General features: G+C 38.6%; 2 protein-coding genes across 5 annotated transcripts in view; one reads left to right on the top strand and one right to left on the bottom strand.

Moving 5' to 3' along the window:
- Positions 1 to 13,194, bottom strand: part of HERC3 (HECT and RLD domain containing E3 ubiquitin protein ligase 3) — a 513,145-nt gene that overhangs the window by 192,891 nt on the left and 307,060 nt on the right. The gene's annotated exons all lie outside the window — the stretch shown is intronic.
- Positions 1 to 13,194, top strand: part of FAM13A (family with sequence similarity 13 member A) — a 340,455-nt gene that overhangs the window by 197,970 nt on the left and 129,291 nt on the right. For all 4 annotated transcript variants that reach the window (XR_009503212.1, XR_009503211.1, XM_059922406.1 and 1 more), the window contains exon 7: positions 4,656 to 4,819. Coding sequence is in view for 2 of the 4 variants with exons in the window: in XM_059922406.1 (XP_059778389.1) it covers positions 4,656 to 4,819 (164 nt within the window). In the remaining 2 variants the exon portion in view is untranslated. The remainder of the gene's footprint in view (positions 1 to 4,655; positions 4,820 to 13,194) is intronic.

The following is a 13,194-nucleotide window of genomic DNA, read 5'->3' as shown; positions in this document are numbered from 1 at the left end:
CATGTATGTTTTATTTTTGATGTATTTTGAATTTTTTTAAATTGAAGTACAGTTGATTTACAATGTTGTGTTAGTTTCAGGTGTACAGCAAAGTGATTCAGATATAAACATATATATAATGTATATATATTCTTTTTCAGATTCTTTTCCCTTATAGGTTATTACAAAATATTGAGTTCCCTGTTTCATACAGTAGGTCTTTTTTGGTTATCTATTTTATATATAGTAGTGTGTGTATGTTAACCCCAAAGTCCTAATTTATCCCTACCTTTCCCCTTTGGTAACCATGAGTTTGTTTCATGTATATTTCAAGTATGGTGATGTTCCAAGCATTATTGGAGATATATACATATATATATATATATATGTGTGTGTGTGTGTGTATAACTATGTCTGTACATTTATATTTGCTAACTGAGCTCATTCTATATTATATATCATAAAATTATTTCACAGTCCTGTTAAAAACTTTGTAGATATTTTAATGGCTGAATATTCTTTCATCATATACATGTGCCATAATTACCTTATAGTAATTTGGCTATTTAGAATAGTTACATTTTGGGCCTATTATAAATAAAAATACAATGAACACACTTCCCATATAGTTTCCTCATACCCAGTTTCTTCCCCCTAAAATTATATTGCTAGAATGGTTCAGTGGATGCCAGAGAGATAAATTTAAAGAAAGTTTTAATTACTAATGCTCCCCCCCCAAAAAGAAGAAAATGGGTTGCATTATGGGATATAATGTGACTTTTATCCAAAACTGCCTTTTCTTCTTGCAATTCTAACGTTTAACATATGACCAACTGTAGAGAGTAGCGGTAATCACAGGTCCTGTGGTCTGGCTCCTTGGGGTGTAACTGTGTCTCTGCCACTTCCTCACTGGACAGACAACTCGAGCTATGCCTCTGTTTCCTCAGCTGTGAAATGCTAATAATAGTAGTCCCTGCCTCTTCAGGTTGTTGTAAGAATTAAATGGGTTAATTTATGTCAATCTCTTGGAACTGTGCTAGATGCTAGATGTGAGTAGATGCTCACTCACTAAATGTTTGTTCCTAACAGCAACAGCAACAGTATCTAAGAGGATATTTCCTAATTTTACATTTTCAAAGATTATTCTTTTGTTTCTCTTCCTCTGGCATCTCAAATACTGAAGTATCTCAAATTACTTCTTAGACTCTTCCATACCTGCAAATACATGCACGGAATGTGCTTTAAGATTCCTGGGATTGCTAGTATTTGAGTTGTACACATAAATCACACAGCATGTGCATAGATCCTTATCTCAAACAGCCAATGGCAGAATTCTTAGCAAAATGTTTTTCACAGATGGTTGGGGGGCTTTTATAGTTTTCACCTTCAAGTCCAAAAGTTGTCATGAAGATCACTAAAATAAAGGAGCAAAGTGTGGTGTGAACTCCTGCATATCTCCAGCAGAAAGAGAAAGCTGCCTACCCCAGTCCGTATCCCAAACCCTTGGCCGTTTTCCTACCGGGGCCACACGTTATGAGGCTGCAGATGGGTCTCTCTAAGGACATGCACTCCATTTGTTACAGTAAGGTTTTATTTTTATTACAGTAAATTCTTGCCCCACAGAGCTTGGCTGAACCTCATGGAGTCACTAGCAACTCTTGTGTAGACAAGGCAGGCCTGCTGGGCCTTCTTGACCCATTCCTGCTAAACTCAGAGCTGATGCTGGCCTGTTATACGTGTACATGCCAGTGACAAAAAGGGAGGATGCAACCAGAAGAAGAGTGTATATAGAGAGAGGAGCTGCCTCCGTACAGATTTCTCCTCCCCATTCCCTTTAAAGCAAGGTTTCTCAGCGTCAGCTGTACTGACAGGCGGACCAGACAACTCTCTTTCATGGCAGGCTATCCTATGCATTATAGAATGTTTAGTCACATCTCTGGCCTCTACCCACTAGATTCTAATATCACATACCCTCACCCCTGTTCATGACAACCGAAAATGTCTCTAGACAGAACTGGCTCTGGGTGAGAACCCCTGCTCTAAGGCCACAGTGTAATAACATGTGTCTTTGTACCCTTGGCTTTGGCCGACTGGTGTCATATTCCTCAGAGAGTCCTGTGATGAAAGGGGCCTTGAACACCATCTCAAAGTCCACCACTGAACTCTGTGCAATCCGAAATAGACACCTGGAAGCACAGAAATAAAACCACTCCTCTACCAACGTTATAACGCCAAGGCTTAAACTCTGTGTTCCTAAAAAGCTCAATTCCAGCTAAAGAAAGTGATCTCTTCCTTTTTCTCAAAGTTAATACATTTGTACTAAAATTAATTACATCAGTAAAACGGCAGGTTTTAAAATTTTATCACTCTATTAATTTTTCCTGTAGTCGTCATCTCTATAGTGAAAATGTATAGTCTTCAAGGTACATCTTCAAGAAGATATCATTAATCACCTTTAAAAATTGTGCATTCCTTTTAAAAATGTGTATGTATTCCACAGTTCTAGTCATCTTAGACTTATTGAGCCACTTCTTTTCTAACAATTTTGTTCTCATAAACTTCATGCAGTATTTTCATGTTCTGTGCACAAGCTCAATTCTTTGCACTCCTTTGGTGTAAATAATGAGTTTATATTTTAAAGTTAATGGTTAATGACAATCATGTCTGTTATTTCTATAGAAATTAAATCATTGGGAAATACACTTAGATAAATGTAGCTGATGTAGTTGCTGGTATGTGAATTCTATTATGGCGTTATGGAGTCTATTTTAATATAAACTGGCAAGATGGAATAAGCTGCATATTACCTTTTTTTACCTTAGAATATTTTTTTACATAAATTGTTGAATCAAATTTAGAACCCAAATTATCACTGAACCTAAAATGTCATGTCATTATTTTAACACCATGAAATATTGCCAAACAACTGTTCTTAGTTTTCTCTCAATATTAAAATAAATATCATTGTGGATGTGAGATTTTTTTAGCTAACTAATTGGAAATCGTACTGCTTTTTCAGTGGTTTTTATTGATTTTTCATGTCTATTTTTATGAAATATGTAATAGCATATGCTTACACTTTTCATGTTGTGTTGCTGTTTATCTGAGTATTTCTTTTAGAAGTATTCTTGGCAAATATAGCTATGAGCTATAGTTATTTCATAATTTTAAAAAATTTTCCCTTTGATTTTCATGAGCTTACGAATGCTCTACAGAGAAATGAAACTGAACAATTAATTGGCAGTCATCAGATTTGGGCAAATTTTACATAACAATATTAATAAAAGCTAGCTTTTATTTAGTGTTTGTTTTGTGTTAAATGTAACTCTGCTAAATTATTTTCATGTAATCCTCATAGTGGTATGAATTTATTAAATATTTATGTCCATAATTGTCCGTGTTACTCTTTTTAATTGTCCATTATCCTAGCCTCTTGGTCAGTCAGTGTCTTGGGAATATCTTGTAGTTGAAGAGTGTTTGTCTGACAATAAGTATTTATTAATGGGTTCAAAACTTTGCTTGACTTCTTGGTAAAAATGTTACAAATAATATAAAGAAGGAGAAGAGAAGGGTGAGGTAGGAGGAGCGATCTGGTTGAGGCCACGTGACCTAGAAACTTGAGATAACTAAGATTACGGTATCAGATGACATGCAATCAAGTGTAGATTGTGTGGTGGTGAGTTACAGGAATTCAGAGTTGGGAAAGGTTATTTAGACCTGAGGGTAGTTTGCCCAGATTGCTCTGTGGGCAGTGGATTCTTATCTCAACCTCAAAGGAGTTTAGGGTTTGGTTTGGTTGGTGATTGGCCAGTGATCAACACATGACATTGTAGATGAAAGGACAAGCAAGAGAAAAGTCCTAGAGATGAGAAAAAGCTTCCAGTGTAATGAATACTTTTGATCCAAGGGTTTGAAACTTTCCTGAAATTCTGACATGATTTTTACACATTTTTAGGAAAAGAATATTGGTTGTATTCTCATTTTTTCTGACCTAAAATAAGAGAGCATGAAGGTATTTCTGGGGTCAGAGAGACCTGAGATATGAAAAGTCAATACACCCAGTATTCATTTGACACTTGGGTTGCCCATGATTCCAGAGATAGAAGAAAAGTAAAAAAGTTGTGTTTTTCCTATTTATTTCCTTAATTCAAAATTTATTACACCATACGTTGCCCTACAACAGAGGATTACAATAGAAACTTGCCAACTGGTGTGTATTTTGCTTGTTGGTAGTAAATATTTCCAGACACCTTTCTCACATTGGCATTCTCTATTTCAGTGGTTCTCAGCCTTTTTTTTTTTTCTGCCTCTTTCTGACTATTTCTTCTCTCCTTCTAGGTTGCAGTCTGATATACTCTCATAATCTCTCATTACATAGAATAATTATTCTAAGGAGAGGTTAGGCCTGGGGAAGATTTGTATGAGAATCCAGGAGAGGGGTATGGGCCATAATGGTTTGAAAGTTCCCCTCAGGAATATTGGTATCTCCCCTTCACTGTGCCCTTTGCTATATAAGAATTTTTGTATGCATTTTCAATTCTATACCTCGGTTGATATTTTTCTGGAGTGTGATTAATACATTAGATTATTAATAAATTCGAATAAATTATCTTCAGTAACTTAATTGGAAAGACTTTTAAAAATTCTTCTCTTCTTTATTTTTTTTTATTTTTTAGATCCCCAAATCTAGGAGTGAGGGATCTGTTCAGGCCCACAGGGTACCGCAACCAGAGCTGTCTGATGGCGTTCCTCAGGTCAGCCTGCAGCTAAGTCAGAGAAATTCCTGCTGGGATGACATGAATTCAGCAGAGGATGCTAATGCTGCCAAATTGCCATCCAGGTTAGCATGTTGCCTTTGTTTACACATCGTGTATTGCACCATCTGTGCTGATATACAGGCCCGCGTATGCAGGTATGTTTGCACGTATCCACCACCGGGGTCATCGGGATACAGATCAGTAAAACTATTTAAAACTTACTGTAACTTTTGAAAAATTTCTGACTAGTAATTCTTATCACAGAAGCATTCTTATCACACAAGCATTCCTGGTTTGTTATATTTTATTTTATGGATTAAAACAAATTATTTAGTCAGTCGGACTGTGCTAGGCTCACCTTAAAAGTTAGAAGAGTTATTTTTTAGATGCCTTTTCACAGTGTGTTCAGTGGTCAATATTATTTGCAATTAAAGTGGACATCACAGTTGTTACTAGAACCAACTCTCGCTCACAAATTTTGAATGTTGCCCTTTAACCTTTAGGTTATGCGTTAAACCTGAAAGCAAACTTCTTTGGTATACTTGAGGAAAAAGGCATACAATTTTCTTAAAATAGGTAAAATGGGGTCTGAATCTTATTTACTCCTCACATATAGAATTTTTCCTTTTAAAGGTTTTTCATCTTTTATTATAACTGACAACCTATTTCTATAATTTAAAAAATGTCATTACAAGTATAAGACAGAGAGCTCTAAAGAATGGAAAGATTTTTAAGACATTATATAAATAATACAGTTAAAGAGCTTGCCACTTTGGATTGCCTTATAGAAAAGATGGAGTTCGGGCTGGATTTTTTAAATGAAGATAATTTAAATATGAAGAAAAAGAAGTCAAGGCTCTTGTAGATGGGCCCAGTTAGGAGGCAAGAGTAGGTACAGTGTATCTGGGACATACCAAACAGAAGTCATGTGAGGAATCAGTGGGGAAAAAGGCTGGGAAGGTGGGGTAAGGCCAAGCCATTGAGGACCTCGAATGCCAGCCTGCAGTTATTTCTTGTTCAGGCTTGCCCCTCACTGAACAGATGTTCAGCACTTGACCTCTGCTTCCAGGAAGTGCTTTAGGACAGAGGATGCAGCAGTGAACAAAGCCAGCCAGACCCTGGAGTTCATGGACCTTATGTTCTAGTGAGGGAGGCAATAGCAAGACACACAGGAAAAAAAAAACAAACAAAAAGCCTGTGAAGACCATTTCAGCTCATTAATAAATGGGGGAGTTAAGAAACAAGTAGGTTAACGTAATAGACTGACCCGAAGACCATTTTCGTTTGCTTAGGCAGGGGAAGCCTGAATTGACACAAGAAGGCGGGAGAGAAGAGAGCCTTCGGAGATCAAGGCAAGAGCATTTCTATGCAAAAGAACTGAGGTAGGGAAGCTTAGCTTCCTGCTACAGGTAGCAGGAAACCAGGGAAAGTTCCAGCTGGGTAGGGTTAGGTGATGGGAGCCATGGTAAGTTGGTATGTTGGAAAAGGAATCTTCCATCAGCATGCAGGCTTGATTGGAAGAGGAGAGCTTGGAGGCTGGTACGGTGTTGGTTCCTTCAACAGTTATTAATTTTCACTGAGATCTAGTTGTGTGGCATTTACTTGCTGGGTGCTGGGGATTCAGAGAATGAGAGACATATGCCTTGAACTTGGGGAAACAGAGGATAAGTGAGTAAAAATTCCATAATTATCATTAAATAGACATTTCGCTAAGTGCCTGTTGCGTACCAGGCACTGTGAAATGGGCTGGTGATAAAGTCATACCTAAGATTCGAGTGCCTCTCTTAAGGCGCTTTGAAAACCGTCCGCAGGTTGCCGTGTGAGAGCAGAGGAAGGGCACAGACCAGGTGGGGACCTGGAGTTCAGAAGTTTCAGAAAGAGGGTGATTTTTGAACTAGGGCTAGTGGGATTCGTGGAGGTACTGGGCAGGGAAACTGAGAGAAGGGTGCTTCTGGAAGAAAAAAGCACACGTGCAAGGACAGATAGGGCAGCGAGGGCAGCTTGGAGGAGAGCTGCGAGTGCGGCGGGCAGACAGGGCATCTGGATTTTGGAACTGAGACTGGCAGAGGGGCTACAGGTGGGGTCAGAGACAAAGATGGAGAGGTCAGAGTGTGAGCAACTGTACCCCATATTAAGGAGCTTGGATTTTTCTCTTAAAACTGGCAGAGGGTGATTACAGGAATATGAGCAGGAAAACGATAGAAACAGACTTGCATTTTATAAATTCCTGTGTGTTTCTGAGACACAAATCAAGAAGTGAGATTATGGAGAGAAGGCACAGCTAACATTGCTCTGGCCTCCGTTTGTCCCTCTGGTTGGCAGATCTCCAGTTAAAACAAATGCATATTAGTATTTTTTAATTTCTTCTGTACCTTCCAATTTTTTTTTTAAGTACGGTCTTAAAGGACTAACTTCTTCCCGCTGGGCAACCGTAAAGATTTAGATAGGACGACACGTCCCTGTCAAACATTGCTACCCACCATCGTGCAAAAGCTCATTCAGTCTCTTGTCTCTATCCATAAATCTGGAGTGTCTGTGCAGAGATTTTTACTTTTTTATTTTTATATACCTCTTAATAGATTGTGTGACAAATTATCAAAAGACAAATGGAGATCATTAAAATGAATTTAACTAAAAATAACTTTTAAATCCTTTATATGTCTTGAAGTAGCAGAATAGGTATTGTGCCAATTTTTATTTCAAAAATTAACTTACGAAGATGTTTTCATTTGCGGTTGCTTTCTAAAACAAGTTATTGGTTAGTTTAGAAATTTGAGCTAGAAAAAAAGAAGTGTGCCTGTGTTTGGTACACACACTCAACTTTCTCTAAATCTTTTTTTAGGGAAGTTTCCATTTTTCTCTTTAACAGTTTATTGGTTGCCTCAGTCTTAACCACAGAGGTTGGCAGTGTTGTATTAAGTATTTTGCTATGCCCTTGTTCTCTAAATACAGTATTTACTTTGGCTTACCAACACTTTTCCAAGGAATTGTCAAGAAGCATTCATCTGAGCTTTTCATAGTATTGATTTATTTTTTAGTTACTCCTGTTAAAAGAAAAAAAAAGCAATTCAGCAAAATCTATTCTTGTTTGACCTATGATCTGGTAAGTTTGATTTACTTTACAAAACAAAAAATAAAGCAATTCTCTTTGCACTTATTAATAAAATCATTGCAACACATTTATACATAACAGTTTGATTTTCAGTGGAGCTACCATATCAGTTAACAACAAAGATAAAACCAAGAAAGAACCTTTGGTATTGAAATGTCCAGAATGATGAAGTGTCCTATGATTTTTCAACAACAGGTTTGATTTCTAGGGCTTTGAGAAGTGATTTTGGCTAACAGTGTGTTCTTGATAACTTGGAATTATTAGAGTTTAGACCTTGTTCAGTATTTTTTCCCAGGTTGGCTGACTTTGATCTTTTTTCTTCTTAGTTTCAAATCGTAAACATAGTCCCATTGCTTCTTGAGATGTAATAGAAATACGAATTTTTATCAGCAAATGTTGATTGTTTTTCTGCTCTTCAGATAGTGGCAGTAGAAATAAAAGCATAAAGCGGTAACACATTTTAAAATGAGCATTCAAAGAGGAGCTCAGTATTATGTATTGTTTACTGGCTGACTTCTATCTTGGAACATTATTTATTTATATGAATAACTTTTTTCTGTATTTCTGTAATTGTCTAAAATTGGCATTGAGGATGTAATCATATAAACAATCATTTTTCTAGTCTTCATAGAATCTTTCTCTCATAATTAAAATGGCTTCATGAGAAAAGCTTAGGAATAACTATCTCTTGATTTTGTTAGAGCTCAGTGGAGCTATTTTATACTGGATTCGCAGGCAAGGACAGAAGTGCTTAGTGACAGGTTCAGTTCATTCAGAAAAGGCATTTAGCCAATCCATTTATATCGTCTAAATCTGACATCAGCAATTTCTAAAATATTGTCAAGATTTCTTTTTTGTAATCCAGCTGTTGGCATTACCGAAACTCACAGTAGACTGAAAGGCATAACTCCTAATCTGACATGCTGACTTTAAAAGAGTAAAAGCCCTGTCCTTCTCCGCCGTGTAAGTACAGTGCACAAGTTTGGTGGGTTAGAGGCACGCAAAGAAGTGAGGATATTGTTGGACAGATGCATCCCTTAGGCAAGGCTAGAACATTCCAGTCCCTCTCCCTACACATGATAATCTTATCTTGCTTCTTTTAAAAATATTGAGGAAAATATTTGTTTTGTCATTTACACAAGAACTAAACTATAGGTGTTAACTTGGTTAGTAAACAGGCCACTTAAAAATTTTCCTGGAAGGGAAAGTTACACATCCATCCTAAAAAAGTAAAAGGAAAAGATCTGTATGTAAAGTTTAAGATGTTACAATAATTTGAAGCTTCAAGGATAGCTATATTACTATCTATTTCAACATGTGAAATAGATAAATGATTATTTTTTCATGTTACTGGCACTATATTATTACTTTCAGAATTTAATTTTAGAACTTAAAGAAGAGGATTAATATTTTTAGTCTTTTAGATGTTAAACAATATTTATTGTAATGTTTTATTTGAAAGGTTATGCATTTCCTTAAATGTGTGATTTTCTTAAAGGCCAAAGGAAAACTTCTAGTTTTTGTTCTATAAAGTCAGAGTGAAGACTCAAGAAAAACTGTATGTTGTATGATTCTATTTATATGAAATGTCCAAAAAAGGCAAATTTATAGAAACAGAAAGTAGAGTTGTGATTGTCAGGGGGTGGGGAGCCAGGAAGGCACTGTATATGTACAGGAGATTAACTGTACATGCCTGGAGGGACCTTATTTAGGGGAATGAAAATATTCTAAACTGATTTATCGTGATAGTTACACCACTCGGTAAAGTTACTAAAAATCACTGAACTGTGTACCTGAAAATGTGGATTTTATGATATGTAAAATACACCTCAATAACACTGTTTAAAAAAATACAAATACAAAAAAAGTTGGAGTAAGGAGAAGTGGATATGCTTTACCAAGAAAGTCACTTGAGTGCAAATTGCTGAGATACCACTATTGTTATAAGTAAATGCTCTCTGCAGAGAATTGTGTTTGCTACATTTTAAGAGAATTTGTTCCTTTGTACTTTTCATTGACTATGACAGCATGGTGGCAGGAATAAAGGTCAGGTCCTCTTGAAATGCAATTCATAAGGAGAGAAAGGTAGAGAGGGAAAAAGCTCTTTGTTTTTTCATCCCTGGAATGATTCCAGGTTGTGGTTTACTGTGCTATAATCAAAAGTTATTGAAGTGATCAGTATTTCAGGGAGACATAGAAACAGAAAGGAAAAGCTCCAACATCTTGGGAGTTCCACAAAGAAAATCATAGGTCCATTGTTCATAAAGCAGAAAAGTTACCCAGTATACTTCTGTCAACGGAAGTTCCTGGTCTCCTTTCCTGTAGGTGAGTGTCCTATAGACACATTGGCAATGAAAATAAGTTTTGTACTTGGCTCTTACATAAAGAGATAAAGCAAATAAGAGTGATTAAAATGCTTTCATTTTCTGTAATAGGAATAAATAAATAGCTACCACTATGCCAATCATTTACCTAAAATAATATGAAGAATATAGAATTAAAATATATTTGCTTATGTTACAGAGGTGTTCTTAATTTGATAGATAAATGAGGGAAACTACAATAAATCTCTTTTCAATGTGTTTTAAAAACAATTGTTCCCTGGGATAGCATATTCTGCCGGAAAGCATTGTTGTATTCTGAAAGTTTTATCTATTTGTTCCATTTTTCAATACTTTTGAATTACATGAGGAATACATTCTTCTTAGAAAAATTTCAAATACCACTGATAAGACTAAAGTTCCCCTTGACCCTCTTGCTCTACAATTCAAATTCCCTCCCCTCTCCTCCAGGAGATAACTGTTATTATGGGTTTAATTATATATTCTTCCAGACTTCTTTCTGTGTATTTACACAGGAGTATAGTTTGCATACTTTTCCACTTTTTAGGAAACAATTTTCATGATACTGAATGTATTGTGATGCTTCACGTGTTCCTGAAATTTTCCAGTTTCCTGTATCATTTCCCCCTACTGTGTCATTCCTTCCCTTTCCTTCCCACCTTGGTATTCAGTGGTCTCCAAGTCTCCTTCCTTGACTGCCTACTCCCTCCTCTGTCTGTTGTCTCTTCCACAGCTAATCTAGTCACAGAATGATAATATGCAAATCAGTATCTTGGACCTGAACTCAGTTCTAAGTTTCCAGGGCCTGCAGCCATCTCTACTTCAGCCTTTACCATAAACTCACTGTGCCCAAACAGAACTCATGTTCTCATCTTTCCCTCCAACTTTGCTATGTGTTGCATTCTCTCAACCACTAGACTCAAACCTTTTATATAATAAGTCACCAAATCTTGTCAGTATTTCCTTTTCAGTATCTCCGACATACTTTTCCCCATTTTCTCCCCCATGATCTCAACTGTAATTTAGGCCTCCATCACCTTGTGGTTAGATAATTACTACATCTTCTGCACTCCTCTAACCTACTGGATTTATTTTCTTCATACAAGTTGGTCCTATGCCTCTGTTTTCAACTCCTAACTCTATACAGTGACTTCTGGATCTATATCTCCCATTCAGAATCCTGCATTGTATGTCACTCTTAACTAGCAGACGTGTCAACCTTATCCATAAGAAACCACAGACCCTTCCCTTGCCCCCTACCCCATCCATAGCCAGCCAATCCCAGAATGCTATTTGACAGTCTCACTGTCTATATTTGCCTCATTACTACCCTACTCCTTACCACCTCTGCAAATGCAAATGCAGATCATACTCCTTCTCGGAACTATTTAGTGGCTTACATGTGCCCAGCCTACAGGAAAATCCTTTCTCTGTTCTCCACCTGTCTTCCCAGCCCCTTCTCCCTCCTCTATGGCTGCCTTTTTCTCATACTTACAGCCACCATATAACCCATACTTTCCATAACTTATCTTGGTTTCACATGTATCCTCTTCAAGATTAAATCATGTGTCAGACTTTGTCTTGATATTTTCTTAAAAAATTTTACAGCAAGATGACAGAATAGGAGGTCCCCTGCCCATATTCCCCCCACAGCAACAATAACTTGGCAGCCATCCATAGACAAAAGTGCCTTTGTAGGAGCTTTGGGATCCAAGTAAGAGGTTGCAAAACTCCAGCATAGCCCAAGACTAAGGAAGGTCATTTTGAGAAAACCTACCCTCAACCAGGTGGCAGGCTCACAAACCATGGTTCCATGATGGTGGCTACAGGCCTGGGAAAAGGCCCATTCCCCTGTGGACTCAGCTGTAGCCCCCTTTGGCCTTGGTTCCACCACCAGTACCACACAGGGGACCAGGGAGGAAACACGCCCACCCACGCCTTGGGTAACAGGTCCATGACCTCAGTCCCAACTGTAGACCTGAAGCAGCCCGTGACCTGGCTCCAGCCACTCTCAGCCTTAATCTGGAAATAATCCCTCCCACCCAGGCATCCGGCAAGAGAGACACTTGTCCATTTCCCCAAAGGCAGGCCTGCCAACCTCGGTCTGACGGAGGATTCTGAAGTAGCACCGCGACTCGCCCTGGCTCCCACCAGCTGTGCTCCAAGACGAGTCCTGCCCACCCAGGACCTGGCAGCAGACATGCTTCTCCAAGCCCCCAGAGGCAGACTGTTGAGCTTGGTCCGACTGCATTCTGAAGCAGCACTATGACCTAGCTTGCACCAGCCCCGCTCAGCCATGGGCCAGGGGCAGTCCTACCCACCTAGGAAACTGGCAAGAGGCTCATCCATCCATATACCCAGAGGCAGGGATACAGACCTCAGGCTTGGTTGTGGACCCCGAAGCAGTCCCATAACTCAGTTCCAGCCTTTCTCAGCAATGGTCGGGGCAGTCCTGCCCACCCAGGACCTGGCAGGAACCCTCCCAGAGACCTGGCAGGAGCCACACATCTGGTAACAGGCCACTGTCTGAGGACCCTAAGGCAGACCCTTGTCCCAGTGCCAGCTCTACTAACCAAGGTCCTGGAGGCAGTTGCATCATCCCAGGGAGCAGATAGGACCCACACCTGCCTAAGTCCACCAACCACAGACCCAGCAGCAGCCCTATGACATGGCTTTAATCCTGCTTAACTGGGATCCCAGAGGCAATTCCATCAGCTCAGGGACCTAAAAGAAGAATGTCTTTTCCTGCCAAAACCAGTCTGTAAAGACCAGAAGAAGTGTTTGCGCCTTCAAATGCGCAGATACCAGTGCAAGGCTACACATATCACAAAGAATCAGGCAAACGTGACACCACAAAAGGAACCTAGTAAAGCTCCAATAGCCAAACCAAATAAATGGAGATAGACACGTTTCCTGAAAAGCAATTTTTTAAATCATGTTTTAAAAGCTCATCAAGGGACTTCCCTGGTGGTGCAGTGGTTAAGAATCCGCCTGCCAATGCAGG

This window comes from Balaenoptera ricei, chromosome 5 (assembly GCF_028023285.1).
Source record: "Balaenoptera ricei isolate mBalRic1 chromosome 5, mBalRic1.hap2, whole genome shotgun sequence".
In the NCBI taxonomy this organism is placed as follows: Eukaryota; Metazoa; Chordata; class Mammalia; order Artiodactyla; family Balaenopteridae; genus Balaenoptera; species Balaenoptera ricei.
The sequence above is the reverse complement of the archived record's forward strand: the minus strand, read 5'-3'. Positions and strand labels throughout refer to the sequence as shown.